The sequence below is a fragment of the Haliotis rufescens genome, unplaced genomic scaffold (genome assembly GCF_023055435.1).
Source record: "Haliotis rufescens isolate VD_foot unplaced genomic scaffold, xgHalRufe1.0.p SCAF_3, whole genome shotgun sequence".
In the NCBI taxonomy this organism is placed as follows: Eukaryota; Metazoa; Mollusca; class Gastropoda; order Lepetellida; family Haliotidae; genus Haliotis; species Haliotis rufescens.
The window spans coordinates 30287288-30308658 of NW_025964001.1; the positions used below are offsets into that span (position 1 = coordinate 30287288).

The window sequence follows — 21371 nt, forward strand, 5'->3', positions numbered from 1 at the left end:
TATTATGGCTACAACTAATAATGTTTTGTGGACAGTGAAGAGGATTTCTGTGGAAAATCTGAAAGTTTAGTTTCAGTGTGATTGCAGTCAAAATACAGGATTTATGGCAATGGTGTAATAGAGGTTGAGGATTCGTATGAATTTCTTCTGTTGATGTCCGATATATGCTGGCTGACCCATGTCGATAATTTGTGTTCTGTCTCTCCAACATAAGTCAATCCACAAACGCCATTTATGACGTTTTGTGAAGTATGTTTTACCTGTAAAGTTAGATTTTCATTAAGGATCAGTTATCAAAATGGGACAGGTTTTGCATATTTTTGGCGTGTCACATAAAAGAGGGGTTAGAATGAAATATATCCTCCCAACTTTTTTTCAACATTTATTAATGATGTAAATAAATCGTCGTTTTTTAAATAGAAGTTGCCTTCACGTTGAACACAGATCGATAACAATTCCACTTCCGGTTGAGTTTTCAGTGTTGTTGTGACTTTCAGTGCTGTGTCCTCCATCTTAAAGGGTCAAAAGGCTCCGGCTTTCACTTAGCTGTCCAACACTGATTGGCTGCAACGAGTTGATTTGCTGATTAACGCAAATGTGCGAGACAAGAGACTGAGCAACCGCCTGTGAGGGCAGTGGAAATAAACTTTTAGGCAATGTCTATAGATACAAATGTCTAAACACTGATTGGTTACCTATGATCTATGAAGAGTTTGATATTACAAAGGGCACATGTTAATATTTTTTTGAAACCTAAACAATGAGACTGAAAGGACGATGAAAGCTCATCGAATGTCTTTATTTGGAAATCTCCCCTGATGATTATAGTTGGATTAAAAGAAGTATCCCACAATGAAAGCACATTCAGATTTCTGATAGTGTGGATGACAAGATGACTCAGATTGATTTGGTTTCCCATTTCTGTGTTTCACAGCTTTGATATTTAATCATGTCATGTCAAAGACCTATAATATCAAAAATAAACATTTGATTTATTTGAGGCCCATTTTGCCATTGCATGGTTGACCCTGAAGTTCCTTCGTTAGAATTGGTCTTCAGCAACCCAAGCTTGTCATAAGAGGTGACTAATGGGATCGGGTGGTCAGGCTACTGGCTTGGTTGATGCATATCATCAATGAATTGTCTGGTCCAGACTTTATTATTTACAGACCGCCGTCATACAGCTGCAACATTGCAGAGTGTGGCGTTAAACAACAAAGTAAGAAAGAAAAAAACTTTGATGTAAGCTACAGCACTGGTACTGTATTGATAAACCAAGAAAAACCTGAAGATGACATTATTAAAAGAAACATAATGCTAGCCACAAGCATTTGTAAACAAATAATCTGGACCATCAGCCTTTGGGGAATTGTAGCTGATTCACAGCACACCGTCAAGTATTTCATATCATCATATCATATGCATCAATGTCAATGAGCACTAAACAGTTTAACAACAATTTATCTTATGAATCATAACTTCAAATGGAATAATTCAATTCATTCGCCCCTAAAAATGACAAACAACTTAATCTCATAAAGACCTTTTATTTGCAACAACCTTTCTTCAAATCATGACAACATCACAAGTTGAATAAGCCAATCAAATGTAGTTACCATGCATGTTCAAGAAATCTGGTTTTTATCAACAAAATCCAAAAATTAAGTCTTCAGGACAAGCTAAAGACGGCTTATCATTTCAATTTAGACAAACCATAATAATAATAATAATAATAATAATAATAGCATTGAGTCTGTGAAGTGGAATATATAGTTCATGTTCATAGCTCACCTGAATGTTTCTGGAATATCATAAACCAGAAGGTCTAACAAGGCTAAAGAGGAAAATGCAACAAAAATAACAGAAGTGTCTACACAACAGACATACTCAGTGCATATTACTTAATTAGACAATGATACATGCGTAAATGGCTATGAAGAGGGCCAAAATTACAGATTTATCATGATTGCCCTGGCACTGATAGTAGCCATAAGGTTAAAGTTGTGCCCAGTATAACAATACACAGCACAACACAATGTGTTATAAGACACAACATAAAGTATGTACCATCATGACGATACATGCAGAAATGGCTGAGCAACAGATACAAATGACATTTTTTATATGATGGCTATAGTGGCCATGTTTATAATAGGATTGGACTTTGTTACATGCTGGTCTGACATTCATGCAATTTTAGCATCCTTAACCCAAAGGTTTCACCAGTGTTTTTGAAAAGGCAGAAAACCGAGATAAACTGTATGTAAACTAGATAAACCATATGGGTAATTTAATGGTTAGGGTCCATAACTTGGACAAAAAATCCAAATACTCCAAAAGAAAATGTTACTCTGCACAGCACAAACTTACAGCATATCAAATTTCAGAATGATACATGCAGGAAAGGCTTGGTAAGTGTGAGTGAGTGAGTGAGTTAGTTTAACTCTGCTTTGAACATTATTCTAGATATATCAAGGCATGCCAAGTGAGAGTGCCATGGCACTGTAGCTCACCTGGAAATGTAGTCAACAGATACAAATATCAACAAAGACAGCCCCTTAACAAAAGTTGCTTTCAGTGGCCATATTGAAAAGAAGATTCTAATATCTTGTACAAATTGGAGTGAGATCTTTGGATGTGAATTTTCAGCTTTATTGGTCACCTGGTTTCTGAGATGATGATGATGTTAACAGTGCAAAGAAATGCATTTGGAGAGAATTTAGGAGAAAAGTGCAAAGGCCAAAGCAAGGTCAAAATCTTAAAATGACAACAACAAAACAGAACATGTGTCCTACACATCTTCATAAAGCTTAAGTTCTGTATCTAGACCTTGTCAGTTTCTAAGAAGATACTTAAAGATTTTCTAAAGTTAGCGTTTTTACTATTTTTCGTAGGTTACTTGCATGAACGTATGTGAATGTCATTGTATTACTACACTTTACATCCATGATTCAGATTACTGGTACCACCTCAGAAGAAAATTCTTGAAGACATTTAAAAATTGATTTTCTTTATTTCTAACAAAGCAAACAAAAATTAAAAGTCAATGGACTGATGACAAATGGGCAGACATATGAGCTCATTTGGATGTTTGGTCCTGTCAAGCCAAACATCAATATCAATGCTATTAAATGAATGACAGATGAAATGTATATACAATGGATGTATGTATTCCTAGCTGAGATAACAATATAAACACAATAAGCACAAATCATATGATTTAGGTTTTTAAGCTTTCTTTACCTTTATTGAACCTCATAATCATAATGCTCATAGGTGTGCAAAAATATTATGTTTTGACAACTTTCTGACACACCTAACAGTCTATCCACAACACTAAATGCAAGAAATGCATTAATATATTTAGGCTAAGCATGTTGAAAGGTTCATAAAAAGTGTAGGCAAGTGACAACCAACACTAGTCAGCCTCATATTCATCGAGTACCTCAAAGTCACTATCCATGTGCACGCTTTCACCGCTACCATCGCTGCCAATATCTGAAACAAAGGAGAAAGATGACTACATCACAATCTGTTAACATTTTCCAGTTTCCTACATAGTAAATGAAATCATGTAAACTTATCTTAAAACTAAAAGTGTGACTTCAGATATGACATGTTTTTACTGACATTATTTCACACTAAACTCAGTATAGATTCATTTCAGGAATGAATATGATTTTTTGGTTCATCTATTGCATATCTCCATATGATTCACCTAAAGATCAGATCTGTCTGCAAAACAAAGATATAAGGACATCCCATGAATTCTAAGAATAACCTTTTGTGAACTTTGATTAACCAGTGAGATGACTGACAAGAAGTCGACATTAGCCAATCAGCATGGATCTTTCTCGAGCTATACAGCACTAGTTTCAAACTGTCCACTTCCACTCCAGACACCCCTTAGAAAAATATTTTGACAAAGTTCTTGATTCAAAATTTGAAAACGGAACAAAAGAACATTTTTATTTCTAGAAGGACTAACAGGTGGCCTAGATTGTATGGCAGTACTTCCCACGGGCTATGTAAAGTCTCTTTCGTTCAAATGTTCACCCTGTATCTGTCATTCAGTATTCTTCGCGTTAAAGTGCAAGTCTCATGGATATATATAACTTTGCAGATTTGGATAGATCATAACACCATAAATGCAAGTATCGTATTAAAAAAAATGAAAGCGGCGCATAAATAAGGTTCATTTGTACTTTTGTCCTCTCTATCAATTTTGAAAGCTGAATCAAAGATACAGCGGAGGTGGAGCCTTTATATACAGAGGCTCCATATACGGTCTTGTTAGATAAAATTACCTCCAATATTACACGTTTGATCGCACAATCTACCTACAAAATTACATGCTTGATCCCACAACACCCTAACAGTCAAGCCTGCTCCATTCACTGTCATGGTCGGCTGCACACGTTCTGGGCAAATACATTCTCCTATCCCCAAGTAAACAATGATCATTAATTTTGTACACTCTACTTTCTATTTATTAGCATGATTAAAGGATTGAAATATACTCCTCTTTCTTTCAACAAACAGAAATGTGACAAAGGCCATTTACATCACAAATTGAATTTACTATTTGGTGAGTAAACAACATGCAAAACACTATTTCTTGAATTGTGTTTATTGTTCGCGTTTCATTACTTTCATTTATTTTGTTGTGAGACTTTTCTATGTAAAATATTTGCTGATCTGTGCAGCAAATGATGAAGCATCAATTGTACTTAATTAATGGTATGTCCAACTCGGACAGTGACAATAGTTTTTGTGTAATAATGGAATGTGAATGTTTCACAGAAGATGAATTGGTGTTTTCCCTACCTGTGACAGACAATAGTGACACAAATAATCAGGATGATCCCAATATTGAACGCATGGTTTACAAGTGATTGCAAAACACAGATTGGTTCATTTGTTAAGTATATTTTCTCCAAATCACAATATCCCATTGTAGTCTCGAAATAGCACTGTGAATCCATGTCAATTGCTGACGACTAGCTTATTCAGCAGGCTATTACTAATATCTATCATTATACTAATATCTATCATTATACTAATATCTATCATTATACTAATATCTATCAATCTGTTTGTCTGTAAGGAGCAACAACATAACCATAAGAGTACAGAATTAATTTGCAAGCAGAAAAGTGATTTTAATTTACCTTCAACATCTGTAACCGTGTTACTTCCAGTTGCTTTGGATGACACCACTGCAGGCTCTCCTGGACAAATATCTGAACTGTCAATCAAATCAACCGTAGAATCTTCAGTTGTCATTTCCATTTCTTCCTCAAAATCCTTCGCAACGACTGGGATCTCAGCATCAAGGCAACTAGTGTGCTCTGAAGTATCTTCTTTGAGCAGCTCAGACACTTGTGGCTGGTCGACAATGATGTCAGTATCCTTTTGCAGATCAGCTGAAACCGTTATCTGTTCATCGACAGTGCTTTCTTCGGGAGGTAGTGTGTCATCTACATTTTCTTGAACATCACTCACTTCAGAAACATTTTCATTTTCATTCACTGTCAGATTTTCTACAGCTTCTGTACTGTCTGCAACTTCAGAACTTTTCTCTGTATCTTTTTCACAGGTGGGGATTCCCTCAACTTCAGCTGACAGAGAGATCTGCTCATGACTCGGTGTATCATCAGCAACAACAGCAATGCTGCTGTCCATCTTCATGTCATCTTGGCAGCTAGCTGCATTCAAACTTTCAACATCTAGTTTACTTTCATGTTCTACAACATCCATCGCAGGAGCTAAAATTGGTGCAGTTTCAACCAAATCAACATCAGTATTGGTGCCGTTCTTCTCTGTATCAACCGCTATATCTTTGCTTTCCATAATCATGTCGCTGGACACGTTGGAGATTTCAATAGGTTTCTGAGTATCTTGCGGTTTGGGTTTCTCATTGTCAGGGATTGCTTCACTGGGCAGAGGAGGTGGAGGAGGAATAGGTATGTCATCAAGGTTGATAGTTGATGCACAGTCTCGGCCTGAGGAAGCAGAGTCCTGATAGAAAACACTGTACAATTCTTCAGCAGAGGAAGAGGAAGATGGATGTTTTGGCAGCGACAAATTCTGTGATCTTGGTGGTGGTGGTTTCTTTGCAGCTATAGGCGTTGACAAATCTTCTTCGATACCAAGTAACTTCATGTCACTCTTCGTGTCACTCTTCGTGTCACTCAGTTTCTCACCTTCTTGATTTTTAATTTCATCTGGACTTTTAGGTCTGACACTGCAAGGTTTCTTTACTGTACCTGAACGTAGTTTATACACAGGCAACTTCTTAGTTGTGGGACCTCCTATTGTCAGAAACATGTCAAGTGAGGGAGGCTGAACACTTTCTGTTTTTGTAATGGCTTTCTTCACAGGGACAGCTTCTGACTTACTCTTGGCTCTTAACAACTCCTTTTTGGTAACTGGTGTCCAAGGAGGGAGGATTCGAGGTTGTGGCTTTATCCCAGTTTTTCCGGTAAGTTTTATTGCTATTTTCCCTTTTGTTGTCTCTTCTTGTTTGGTATCTCCAGGATTTTCTTCTTTCTGTGGCTTTGCTTTATCTTCGCAACTGCTTTTATGTTTCGGAGAAATTGGTGTTTCCTTTTCCTCTTGTTTTATCTCTTGCTCACGGCTGTCCAAGTTACTTTTGGATTGTTGTAAATTCTCAACCACATGAGGTACTTCATCCATTTCAATTTGCAGGCTTTTACCTTTTCTAACCTTTACTTTTTCTCCATTCTTTTCCTGTTCTTCTTTCACTTGTGATAAAAAGGCAGTCTTTTCAAGAGTGTATCGTTTCTCGTAAAATTCATTTTGTTGTAGATGATTCTGTAAGAGAAGAGCATGTCAAAATTAAGCATAGTTACACTGATGCATTTGTTACATAAGGACTTCGACCCATGAGGATTCAGGGTAGAATAGGTCTTCAACAACCCATGCTTGCCTTAAAAGGCGACGGTGCTTGTCGTAAGAGGAGACTAACGGGATCGGGTGGTCAGACTCGCTGACTTGGTTCATGCATGTCATCGTTTCCCAACTGCATGGATCGATGCTGATGATGTCAATCACTGGATTGTCTGGTCCAGACTCGATTATTTACAGACCACCATCATATAGCTGGAATATTGCTGAGTGAAGCGTTAAACAACAAACAAACAAACATAAGGATGTCACTTTTATATTCATCTTCTCATGAAACACAACACATAACATATAGGTGACACAGTGTCAGTATACCTGTCCCCTGGGCTACTTGTCTTTCATTCAGGAGTCAGAATGAAAATTTCAGTTTACAGGGCCAAATATAGAGCTTGAAAGAATATCAGCATGGTCAAGACAAAGGTCACAACATATTATTTTGCAATAATTGGAACATACATGTTAAATCCCACAACAAACCAAACAAATACCAGATTTGATTACATTTTGTACAAAAATGGCTGAGTAACTGCCACGAGATGTTTCAGTTTACAATATGGCTGCAGTGCAAAGGTTAAGTGAAGGTAAAATATCAAAGACCTTCAGTCTGGTGAGCTAAAAAGATTAAATTAAAGTACTTTTCAAGCCTTATTACCATGAAATGAGAAGAAACAGTGTTATCAATATCCCCCGCCATGTAGCACATGAGAATGTTGTTTGTTCATATATTAGTGAATGTAAATATTAAAAAAAGAGTACCATAAAGCATTAAGAAGCCTTTACCGACTTTATGTCATCAGGAAAATTATTAAATGTGAAATTAATACACACAAAAGGCCCCTTCTCTGGAAAATATTACTCAATCTTGTAAAAGTTGGTGAGGAATGAGTGAAACAGTGAATGAGTGAGTGAGTTGAGTTTAACGCTGCTTTTTAACATTATTCCAGTTACCGTATTCGACGTAATAAGCGCCCCGCTCTAATAAGCGCCCACGGCAGTATATGCTAATATATTGGATAGTGAACAATCCCAATTAGCACCCCTTACAATTGATCGATGTTCACAAGACTTATTTATTCACGTATAATACACATCCGTGTTATGTGCACCCTTAATTATGGGCAATTAAATTCTAGAAAAATATATCTGTCATACATAAACATTTCAGGCTGTCAGCATAAACCCCGAAATTTATCTTTCAACTTTTTTCACTTTTTTGGGAAAGCCCAAAGTGATGCAGGTCCCAGACGTTAACCACTTCGGTGAAACCCACGAGTATTGGAATGGTGCTGACAAACCTAGACACATAATCGGGGCGAGCCGGTTCGAAACCCACAATCAAAGGTTTCTGGCAGGTCCAAGGGACGCAACTCTGAACAGCGAATCGCGGCACCTTAGACGACTGGGTCATCCATGCCCCCGAAGTCTGTAGAGTGTTTTTGCACCTACTGGGAAAAGTAATTAGTAGTCCATATGTCTGGCAATGGTCACCTGGAGGGGTGATGTAACTCTCTCCAGGCCAACCGACCCTCTTATCAGGATGGTAATCTGAGCATTTCGTGTTACATATTTATTGTTACATGACAGAGATATGGCCCACCCACTTCCTCATCCTTTGCTTAGTGTTATGAAGCAGGGGGAGTGAGATGGTTTTATCGTCACCTTGAACAGTATTTTAGTTATTTCATGGCGTCATAGCTTTATGTGGGAGAAAAGTCTGAGTGTGAAGTCTGAAGTAATGCAGGTCTCAGACGTTCACCGCGTAGGTGAAACCAGTGAGTGTAGCGCTAACAAACTGGAAACATGAAATGGGTGAAGGCGCAAGAGGATGATCAAAGGACAGTAACTTTAAATTGGTCAGAGGTGCATTCACTTTGTGTTATGAGCACCGAAACTAAGAAGCAAATTGCATACTATTGTATCAAATATTCAAACTTCTGTTATTTTGTGTACCAAAAATAAAAGAAATTAACAATACTTCTTACCTCATACTTGGCAAAATGTTCTTCACTCTTGATATGTGATTCTGCACTTGTCACATCTCCACTGAAGATATGACACAGAGAGCAGTAGAAGGCATCTGTACTCATCATGAACTCCACACCTAAACAGAAATCCAAGGACTTATACTAACCCCCCAAAAAGGCATGGCAAGTCTGTTGCATGTAATGCTGCTTTCCATAGTATTTAAGTGATATCATTATGCGTCACCTTAATAAAGGAGCCTATTTTATGCACTAATAAACAAAATACTTTCATTGCAATTATAGCACCCTTGGATAAAGAGCGCAACATAAGTGCCTGCCCAGTGGGCTGTGTAACGGCTATGAATCATATGTTGCTGTAACTAGTTCTGCAAGTGAATAAAACCTGTTTATACCAGATTTCTCCTTGAAATTTGGTAGGAGGAAAAACAACAAGTCAAATCTGACATATACTTGAAAAATAATATCTAGGTAGCCTGGCAGATGACTGAGGACAATTTTCTGTTGCCATCAACCGAAGACCATGCGGTCAAGAAACACAAAAGTGTGCAAAGAAAAACAAAGTCAAGGCATGTAATAGAAGGGAGGTGATGGTTGAAGGGGAGGTAACTCTGATCGTTTCCCTAATGAACAGCCATTCCAAACCAGTCAAACAAGCATGGGGTCCTGTGGTATGGGATTGAAGAGATAGGGAACATGGAATGAATGCGAGCGAGTAAGTGAGTAACCTGAAAAGTTCCACTTTGCCTTGGATGTATTGAAAGAATTCACGTTATTTTAGAAGATAGGCTCCCTGGCTGCATACACAAGTTTTTCATATCAATGCCTAATTGTTTTAATTAAAAAGATCAGACATTTTTATCATGTTAAAGATAAACGCCATCTGTCAGTTATCTATCTGACATCAAGAAAGTTGACAATCAATGGTTGCTGAAGTGAGTGAGTGAGTGAGTATGGTTTTACGCCGCTTTTAGCAATATTCCAGCAATATCACGGCGGGGGACACCAGAAATGGGCTTCACACATTGTACCCATGTCGGAAATCGAACCTGGGTCTTCGGCGTGGCGTGTGAACACTTTAACCGCTAGGCTACCCAACCCAATGGTTGCTGAACCGCTTGACAGAGTATGTACAACTTACCTTTCATTGCCTTCACCTCCACGGTAGCCCCCTTATCTTGCCCTTTATCAGCATTTTGTGTGACATCAGTCAACCAAGGACGATCATATGGGTCGCATTTCTACAAATAAGAGTGTGCATCAGTGTCAAGATTTTCTGTAAACACAATTACTTTAAAAATCCTGAGGGTTTGCTCATATGATCATGATGATACAGCTGAATATTAAATCTACGGTGAACTCTCCTTGAAAACAGTCATTTTGCTTGGTTATCGATTTCAAGCTCACAAGGAGGTGGAACTCTGTGCTGAGGTCAGCAATGCCTGTCAACACGACACATGGCGAAGCATAAAACATATCTGTGAATATCATAAACATTAAACAACATTGTCTTACCTGTTTGTGTTTCTTTGACTGCAGGTGAGTGAAGTAGTCAAACAGAGATGCTGATACATGATGGCAAACTCCACACCAGTGACCACCTGGGTCGTAGAACTCATGTTTGATGCCTACACTACTTTTCGGTTTTGTAACCTATATTACAGAGAAATGGTGTCATCATTGATATACTCATGTCAATAAATAAGAAAACATTGGAAACAGTGTAGAATGTTTTAACCTGCTGCATGGACTACACAAACGTATGTGATCAATACACAGTTCTGATAATCATTATGTGATTATCATGATGATTTTACTCACACATATCTTCTGTGAGTACATATTGAAACAAAAATATTGCATCTAATGAATGTATCAAAAGCAATCACTATCATGATTATTAGGCAAACTTGCTGTTTTTGTTAGAATTTTTCTCCTATAAAACTGTTGATAGGACTGATATATTTCAAACGACAGCTAAGTAGATTGGTAGTTACTCAATATTTCAATAGGAACAGTCTGTGAAACATTCTATCTTGTTTAAACAGATAAAAAGCATTTTTCCACTATTTCTGAAAGTACTTAAGTTTATTGCATTTAACAACTTTTTGATGTACATTCTTACACCATTATCAAGCTGAAGTGACAACCGAGTAATGAGTGGACTATACACAGGGAGACGACATCAACGAGCAGATTCACACACACCCCCCCCCCCCCCCCCAAAGGGTTCCCCTCTTGCCTCATCTTTACAGCAATCAACATGACCCATTTTGAAGAAGCCCCAATCCCAATAAATCCAACCTAAATGCTGGGACAGGACGGTAGATGACACCTTTGTCATCCTCAGAAAAGACCAGGACCCCACCTCACTTACACCAGCACCTGAACAGTGACAACACACAACAGGTCCAAGTAAAGTTCACCAAGGATACAGAGACAACCAACAACTCTCCTTATCCTACATCTGCATCACCCCACCCTACATTAGCTTCACATCAAATCACCATATTACTTAGGGAACAAGCAGGCATCAATACCATCTTCACTGAACATAACACTTCAGCAAATCAGCCCTCTCAGACCACCAGCAGAAGTTCCCAGCGATCAATTCAGTTTCACAGTCCAAATCCTCTCTACTAAACATCAGGACAAACTCTTGGAAGCCATAGAAATCTGCCATCACAAACCTTTGATCAACAAAGATCAAGGGTTTTACGTCCCGTCTGACTATGAAGATCTAACATGATCTAATCAAGCAATAGACTCTCCAGTCAACTTGTTACAACTTTTTAATCCTTCCTGTACATCTGGCTTCATTCAATTATTTGTGTGCTTCTTGTTACCCATTACTTGTTTGTTGTTAATGTTAATCTGCTGCTTATAACAACATAGCCTGTATATATATATACTGTGCATTACTTGGTTGTGGTCACTCCAGCTTGATAACGGTGGAAGAAGCTACATGGAAACATTGATAAACGCAATAAAGCAGAAATTGTTATCCATAAAGTTGTATGTGTTTATATTCTGAAATACTGATATCTGAAAATATTAAATTAATATTCCACTACTATGGCTACCATATAGTAAATCAGACTCAAACCTAACAAACAACTCCAGAGAAGGATTACAGTTGGCGAGATCAACGGTACCGATACTGCCCGACAACCAGGCAAGGGGACAAATACCATTTCTGGTTATTATGCAAAAAAAACGTGAGCTTGGCAAATCTGATTTCGTACCATTAAATTATCTGAAGTTCTAAACAGTAACAAACAGACCACTCACTTCTTTGGAGGGCTCTTCCACATCCTTTTTCGCAAGAGACGGGCTGTTTCGGTCTTCTTTATCTGCCTGTTTGAGGACAAAGGCTGACTTCTCTGAAGCTTTTCTCAGTTGTCTAATTTGTATTGATATCTCCTCTTGCAATTTGCTATTTTGTACCAACAAAGGATCTTTGTGACCATCTCTCTGTCGCTGTCGTCTTCTCATGATTTCATTTTGATGCTTTTTAAGTTTGCCAAGTTCTTTTTCCAATAATTGTAACTTCTTTTTTCTGTCTTCACACTCTTTCAACAGAGTTTGTTTATCTGAAGTTGATAAGGTTTTCAGCTTGACCTCCTTTGGTTCCTGCACAAGAGGCTTGCTTGGCTGAGCTTTGTCTTTACGTGACATTGCACCAGACATTTCATCCTCGACATCAGGCTTTCGTTTTTTATCCTTTGTGCTTTCTCTTTCTCTTTTGACCTTCTGAATTTTCTGAGCAGGACTTCTATCACCTTTCGATTTGGATTTTGGTGCAATCACAATTCGAGAATACTCAGGTGATTCTTCGCGTTCTCGCTTCACTGCTCTTTTTGTCATTTCTGGTGACTTTTCTTTTAGTTTTTTTCGATCATCAGCTATAGGAACAATTGTCAAATTTGCAATGCCTGTAGGTCTCTTTGGTTTTATTGGACCAATTTCTGGAGATGGAGACATATGTGGAGCATATGGTTGTGAAAGATGAGAAACTGGTGTTGTATAGTTATGCTGGGCGTATGGTGATGCATAGCTATATGTGGGAGGAAGATGTAGATGTGGATTTCCTGGTGGTACCAAACTTGGATGTCCTGCCTGATGACCATAAGCCAGAGGAGGAGGAGGATACATACCACTGTAAAATGAAGAGTACTGCAGAGGGGGAGGCTGAAAATGTGAAACTGGAGTAGGCTGTTGACTGACTGTGACTGCAGCACTAGGCTGATGGATCAAATCAACATCCCTAAATGGTTCATTTTGACTCTGATGTGGCAACACCTTTGGTTCTTCTCTGTGATGATCAACAGCATAGTCTTTATATCCTTCATCAGAATGTTTAACTTTCTCTTTTGCTCCTTTTAAGAAACTTTCAACTTCACTTCTTGCACTTTCCTTCTTGAACAGTTTTTCTCTGATGTCAGCACTAGATATTCCACCACCGAGAAAAGAAGCATTTTTATTGATAGAAAACTGTGATTCTTCTTCCTTTTGCTTCTTCAGTTTTGCAAGCTCTTGCATTCGTTTCGATAAATCAAAATTGAATCCTATGGACTTTAAGATATTTTGTACAGTTTTGTCCATATCCTCCCCCTTTTTTCCTTCAGTACCTCCCGATTCGGTGGAGGGTTGAGGCTTCATCCATGACGGTATACATGAAGATGGATCAATTGTCGTCTTTGGATTTGCACTTGTCTCCGAATTGTGCACTGGCATGATCTGAGATTTGGTCAACTCTTTGTCTAACACAGGAAACAGAGCCTGTGACTGTTGAGCTTTATTAATAGCAGCAGTAAATTCAGAATCCCCATACAAAAACTTTTCTTCATCATCTGCATCCATCTCGTTCTGCACAAATCCTGGCACATTTGTGTTTCTCCGCAATGCTGAATTAAACTGCATCTCCATACTGACAAGATTATCCGAGGGGAGAGGTGCTTGAAATTTTTTCAGAAAGTCTGAGACCTGCTCTGCAACACCGCTTTGGGTACTTGCAGTATTCCCACTTGCTGAGTCACTTTTTTTTTTGAGGATTGACTTGAGAGGTTTAGCAGCAACAGGTGGTGTTTGACTCTGAATTACATTGCCAATCCCAGATGGTGATAATTCCTTATCTACTTGTTGAAAAAAGCTACCTCGTTTCTCCCTCTCAGACCTTGGGGATCTTTTCTCTGAATTCGGTGAATATCTGCCTGATTCACTTTCCCTATGGCCTGCCACTCTGTTATTCCTTTCATGGCTGTGAGATCTATTTCTTTCAACCTCATGTTTATACTCATTTGCATAGACATCATGATCATGATTTTCAAAACGATCAACAGATCCTCTTCTTCTCTCACTTTCATAACTCTTGTTGAAATCATCCCTCTTCTCATGGGAAAAGGGTCTTCTTCTGGAGTCATCACAATCCTTGTATCTATCATATTTCTTTTTACCATGTCGGAAATCTTCTTTGTCGTATCGGTCTCGACTTCTTCTATGTACATCCTCATTATCCACGTTTCTATGGTCGGGCCGATAATGACGAGAAGTTGCCCTTTGGTGGTCTTGACAACTGTCACTGTATTCATCATGACTACCTTTCCAATCTTGATCCTTTGATCCAGTCTTTCTAGCTTTGTCATACTGACTATCATCACCCGGGGTTCTCTTACTATATCTATCAAGTTGAATGTCATCACTTCTCTTATACTTTTCTGATCTTTGTGTGTCCTCGTGCTGCCAGTAAGACTTCTCTCTCTTGCTATCAAAGCCATCATCAGAATACCTCCCCCTTGGTCCATAGTCTCTTGTTCCGGAAGGCCCTGTCAACTGTTCAACCATATCTACAGGCGGTCCTAAGCGTTCAGACAATGGGGTACCTCTCCTTGGAGAATCACTAGCTCTGCTGTCCTTGAAGAATTTTTCATTACCAACCGTGATTCTCAAGGATTCTGCATCTGCTGCCAAATCAATCTAAAACATAGACAGAACATAAAAAGTTTTTTTTCACTCTTTAATCATAGCTGGAAAGTACTGCAGATGTTTAATTGAAAAATTGATCTAATCATGAATTATGTCATAAACAAAACCGAAAGTTTACCGGTATTTCAAATGAACATTGATATAATATGTAGAATAGAATAACTACCTCACCTGGTTCTCATGATGAAAGAGTATTGAACATCCTTGCACATTTTCTACTCAATCACCCATGTACCTTTATAAAAATAAATCAGCAGTCCAGGGGAACTAAAACATTCCAAGATCTTTATCCAGTTAGCTCAAAGTTTTCTATGGTACTTCTTAATTTAACTGTTTCTGTATTTTTGAGTATTCTTAATGAGACTTGTTTGTTTGTTTGTTGTTCAATGCCGCACTCAGCATTATTCCAACTATATGACTTCGGCCGGTAAATAATCAAGTCTGGACCAGACAATCCTGTGATTGACATCATGAGCATCGATCCATGCAATTGGGATAAAATGACATGCATCAAAGCAAGTCAGCGAGCCTGATCACTCGATCTCGTTAGTCACCTCTTACGACAACCATAGCGGCCTTTTATGGCAACAAGCATGGGTTGCTGAAGACAGACCTATTCTACCCAAAATCTTCACTGGTCCTTAACAAAAAAAAAAAAAACTTTAAAAAAAAAAACTTCAAAAAGAAATCATATCAGAAATATGAAAAACTGCACAACTACTGGTACTCCAGGATAAGTTGAACCAACTCACTAAACATGTTTGAAACAATTAGGCAGTGCACAGAGTTTGGGCAGTTCCAGTAGTAGCACTTTCTAAGCTGGTCATTTGCACCACATTGAAGTAAGCAATGCAGACAATCCATCAGATAAATACATAAGAACTGACTTTGATTTCGGATTGTTTAAAAACCTTTGTGAGTGAGAGTGGTCTGCCGCCGCACAGTTTTTTTACACAACAATTTTTATCATAGGTTACATATATAATAAGTGATCAATGGTCATGATGGTGTCTTTATGTTTTGTGAACTAATCTATTTATTTTTTCCAAACACATTACTCATTATATTTATCTATTAATGTAACATCACATTATGAGACAATATTCAATAAACTGAGTGAAAGGTCATATATAAGGATGGACACATTAATTTCATGTTAAAGTATAATAAAATGTAACATCAATTCAATTAAAAATTAAGCTGTCAAACAGGGATTTAAAGTGGACAGAATTACCCCGCCCTTGTCAAATAGGATATTTCACAAAACTTAGTGGAAATGAGGTTAATGAGCTAAAGGTTTCTTTAGAAATAGACATAAATACATGAAATGATAATAAATAGTATCAAATAGTAATAATATTAACAAATAGCAATAATTAATGATGTAAAAAGAAATCCTGACATTTATTTTGACAATTTGTACTTGTCGTGTACCGAGAAGAAAAAGAGTACCTACATGATCCTGTAAAATTGGAAAAGACGCAGTTTCAGTCATAAAATCAGGCCCAGTTAGTTATGGCAAAGCTGTTTCCCTGTACTGTATTCCTAAGTGTATGATACAAGATCATGATAAACGTAGGATGGAAATTGGTTGCATCGTCAGCAGACCTTCAGCACTCCCTGACAAAATAGAGAATGAAATTGCAAATGTTGTCCAAGCTGTCACAATGGGGTTCAGTATTTTAAGAAACCTGGTACCTGGCGTAGCCTGGTAGGATGGTTTCCACAAAAGACATCCAGAGCTGTCTATCAGATGGCAAGAAAAACTGAGCCAGAGCAGAGTCAGGATGATGAATTGTCCAATTGTTGAAGAATATGTCCCAACTCCTTTTTTTCATACATTAGTTCAAGTGCTATAAATGGGTTTGCAAACCCCAAAACAACAGTAAAAAAATATGAGTATAGATACTGATTAATAAATTGATGAAGCACCATTACGATTGATGCCATGTTGACTGATTATGGCAGATAGGACAATTGAACTTTTAACAGCAGTTTGGGTGATAGATTGTATTATGCAAGTAGATGTACCTATAATGAACAATCAGTAGCCTTATCCTTGGTAGAAAGACTCTTAAAAATTTCCACATTGTTTCCATGGAAACACAAGAAATAACAAAATGGTACACATGCGTTACACCGGATACCTACAATACTGGATGAGTTCATGTGATGTTCCTATAATAGGATAATCATGCACGAAAATAGAGAAAATAAAAGTGGAGAAATTTAGGTAATAATTAACATTAAAATTGAGCTCCACGCACCACTACAGGTCTAGTGGAACTAGACCGTGTATGTCAATTACCTTTATAGCAAATAGATATAATCATCATTCGCCGGAGGTCTCTAGCTATTGTTCAGGACCAGATGAACGACAGTTTAGAGGACTTTCAACTATAAAAGGTAAGTAATTTCCCAAATCCTAAACTAACCCTAAAGATCGCAAAACAGGGACCAAGGGCTAAAGAGGTCTCTGTAAACAGGTATGGATACTTGTTGTTGCTGTAAAATGGACACGATCATTGAGGTGCCTTGGTTGCTAAAGAAATAGTTCATGCAAATTTTGAACGCACAATACAAAATGGAGGAAGGTATCTGGTATAATGCATTCTTTCCAAAAACAATAAAAAAGTGAAAAAAAGGAAAGAGTTAAGCATGTGGTCATTGATCATGTTTATTACACATGTACAGTTTCATGCAAAAATATTTATGTTTGAGAGCAATTGCTCAGAAACGAAGCCTGGAGTTTTTGAGACTAAGTCCATATTATCTCCATGGAAATGTACCCCCCCCCACAATTTTTTTTGGAAAAACTTAAAATAGTTAAAGGCCCCAGTTCAGCTGATGAGCAAAGCATGTGCCAACTTTTGTTCAAAAACATAAAATGGTTTTCAAGTTATGGCTCGGAATGGCAAGGGAACACGGACGCCAACTGAGGAACCGAGCCAAAAAAAATTCATATGATATTACAGCTAAGGTACGTATCTCAAGAAAGAGACATTATTAACGCCTGTGCATTTACCATTACAAATACAAACCCTAACAACATGTAAAATATTCCTGCATACTTTTGATGGTCTATAACCAGTGCCAGTTACTGTTGGTCCTTTATTGTTTCTGGGATATTCCCCCAGACTAGTCCCTCACAGCTAGTGCTTTATGTGGCCAGATGTGTTTGTAAGTAAATAATTATGCTTATCTCATTTCTAGAAATTAATTTGAATTATAAAAAAATCTTTAATGGTACATTTGGAACAGAATTATACCTTAAGCATGTGACAATTGCAAAATTTTGTGTGGTTGCACAATTTTGTTGCAGTTCCCATGGACTCAAATAGAAACTGGCAGGTATTTTAATATCCCTAGAAACAAAAGCCTGTGCACAATTTGCAAGGAAGGTCATTTTTTGATGGCTTAAAGTGAATGAGTGAGTTGGGTTTAACGTCGCTTTTAACTGTGTTCCAGTTATATTATGGCGTGTCAGCTAAATGTGGGAGGAAAGCACAAAGTGATGCAGGTCTCAGACATTTACTACCTTGGTGAAACCCACGAGCACGGGTATGGTGCTGAAGGACCTAGAAACATAATTGGGGCGAACCGGGTTTCGAACCAACAATCATAGGTTTGGGGTGACCCAAGGGATGCAACTCTGCAAAGCGGATTGCGGTGTCTTAGATGACTGGGCCACCTGTGCCCCCTTTATGGCTTAGTGCCGGTGATTCGGTCAGAAGCAGTTGTAACATAATTAGGTGTATTTGTCATTTCTTAAAATGAATTTGTATAAATAAAACACAATAGGTTTAGGGTATGAATTTTGAGAAAAGTTTGTAAGTACATTTTATTAATGTTTCTTGCCTCGCTGTCATTTTTCATTACATTTCAATGTCACTTGTCAGAGTCAGACTGTATTGTGTATTTTATAACCTTTTGTCCCTTCACACGTCTTTTCAGTAGATACTGCAGGCTATAGTTACTAAACAAATATTGCAAACTCTCTACAATGCTGAACTTATTTAATGACATCCGGTGTAGAGATCATGGATCACTGAGAGGAGATTATGCACACTCAATGACTCCTAATGTCACAGGTATTGTTTCGCCGGTGTATCTGGCAAACAAAACATCCCAAATTACATCATAGGGTATTATGACGTATTTGAAAAGTGGTACTGTATTCTAAAGGCAGACCTCAATTGCTGTCATTGTATGTTGTAAATAAATGCCCAAGGATTAAAATTATATACATATCTTGTGTCTTGTATACTATTTTGTGTCATTGGGACACATTGCTAACATCAAAAATTGGGCCTGTTTTTAGTCTTGTCCTCATCTTACAAGGATGCATTGAAAATAGACATAAATTGGTATAGTTATTCATTCAGGACACACCAAAGATAAATTAGAAAATGTTTAAAAAAAAAATTTAAATTAAAAAAAAAATCAATCTAATTGTTACTACGAGTTGGGAGTGACTACCATTAGTCTCCATGGCTACGAATTATTTTGATTAAGAGTTCACCTACAGCCCCAAACATAAACTACCTGCTTGCACTCTAGGATCAATGAAAACACGCTGCATGTTGTTCTGTTTGACACGTTTTCTTAGACTGCTACACATTGAACACACTCTCCCTAACTTGGAAGTGTGCTGGACTTGTGTATATATATTTTTAGGTGCATACTTTGTCATGTGATCGTCGCTTCGACGGTGAAACGTCACCCCTTCTGTACTCAAAGTGGTCATGCCTTTTCCTTTCCATAGATGTCTCGTGAGTATCGCGATTGTCATCACCAACGAAGTGTGGACTTTCGCGACGATCTCTGCCGTGTCTATCTTGTATATGGGTCGAACCTCTGCCTCTCGAGGATCGTTGAACACCACTATCACCACTGTCGCCACGATTGTTCAATGTAATGCGTAAACCTTCTTCTCTATTTGTAACACTGCCTCGTCCCCTGAAGAACTTTCCCCGACCCCTTATAAGCTGAGGACGACTCCGTGACCGACCTCTTGAGTTGAATACCATTATCAACGTTTCCTCCGCACGTCCATGATGGCGGCTCTGTTAACACGCATGTCTGCTAACCATTTGTGTGTTCGTTACGACAACTTCGAAATTAGATATTAGGCTACAACATTGTGTCGATTGTACTCTCGCCTCCAATAATGTGTGGGAATGTGATGCAATAGAAACATTTCTCGAAACACAAGTACAAATATAATTTTTAGATAGCGACATTGCGACATCTGTCAAATCGGGATCACTCGGGTTTTCCCGCTATTTGGGATTAACGGGACTCGTTCCCTTCGTCACCACATTCAAGTCTACATTCGGCTTGTCCCGGAATGGGACTAGTTGGTGAGGTCACAGGTGTCGTCATTCGTGACCCAGTCGTGTTATTCCGGGACAAGCCGAATGGAGACTCGTATGACCGTCGAAGGTTTCCATTTTGGCGTATGAGTGAGTGAATATAGTTTTACACCGCCTTTAGCAATATTCCAGCAAAATCACGGCGGGGGGACACCAGAAATGGGCTTCATACATCGTATTCATCTGGGGAATCAGACCCGGTCCTTCGGCGTGACGAGCAAACGCTTTAGCCACCAGTCTACCCCACGTTTGACAACTTATGACAACGAGAACCACTTAGAACAAGAACAAAAACTGTTATTATACCCGCATTGTATATGTTGGCGATACAGCCGCGCTCGCTTATTGTCACATTCCTTTTGTAAAAATATTAAAGGAGAGGCAAAAAATGTGACTCGTCACTTAACCAAACTTTTGTCTCCATCGCAGTTGTGACCTTGACACAATGGACGTCGCAGCCGACGATGCAGGTCCGTCAAAATGTCACCTCGAACAGGTCGTCCAGCGCGAATACCTTAAGTGTGTCATCGGTTCCTCACTGCCAGGACTGATACCCTACACAATCCTGGTATTGCCATAGTTGTAGAGGTGGCCGTGGTGCTTCTTTCACGTAAGTGACGGTGCTGTAGGAATCTGTCCTGTGATCTAGAAGTGATACGTGGTCGACCAGATCTGGGTAGGTCCTGTGTGTCTGATAACGGTTTCAGAGTCTTCTTATGGTGCTTGGATATATGTGGAAAAAACTGGTTACAGCTGAAGATGATAATCCTGTTTTTATAGCCCAACAAGTGATGTTGCACGTGCATGTCATGTTGGAGTGTTTCGGTGCCAGGCTCTCACATGGTTGTGTTTTTGCGATTTTCCCATCTTTTCACCAAATTTCAGCAGTACCTAATTCTTTCCACACAAATAAATCCCAATACATGCAGCAATGACCAATTCATCTTTGATATCAAATTTGTATGGATGTTGGCAACACATTGTCAGAAATTTATGATTTTTCCATATTTGCTGATTTTTTTGCGAGTATATGATGTCCAATCAACATTTACCGTATTCGACGTAATAAGCGCCCAGGGCGCTCTCAAAATTTGAAATA

The 21371-nt window shown here is 38.4% G+C and overlaps 1 protein-coding gene across 1 annotated transcript; it reads right to left on the minus strand.

The window, feature by feature from the left end:
• Nucleotides 1-1531: 1531 nt before the first annotated feature.
• On the minus strand, nucleotides 1532-19965 carry LOC124145677 (zinc finger protein 318-like). The gene is made up of 7 exons (XM_046515556.2): nucleotides 19583-19965; nucleotides 12204-14888; nucleotides 10428-10565; nucleotides 10054-10153; nucleotides 8913-9031; nucleotides 5172-6837; nucleotides 1532-3498 (listed from the first exon to the last, which is right to left on the minus strand). The coding sequence occupies exons 1-7, from the start codon at nucleotides 19925-19927 to the stop codon at nucleotides 3419-3421; spliced, it is 5133 nt and encodes a 1710-aa protein (XP_046371512.2). The 5' UTR covers nucleotides 19928-19965; the 3' UTR covers nucleotides 1532-3418.
• Between the last annotated feature and the right edge of the window lie 1406 nt (nucleotides 19966-21371).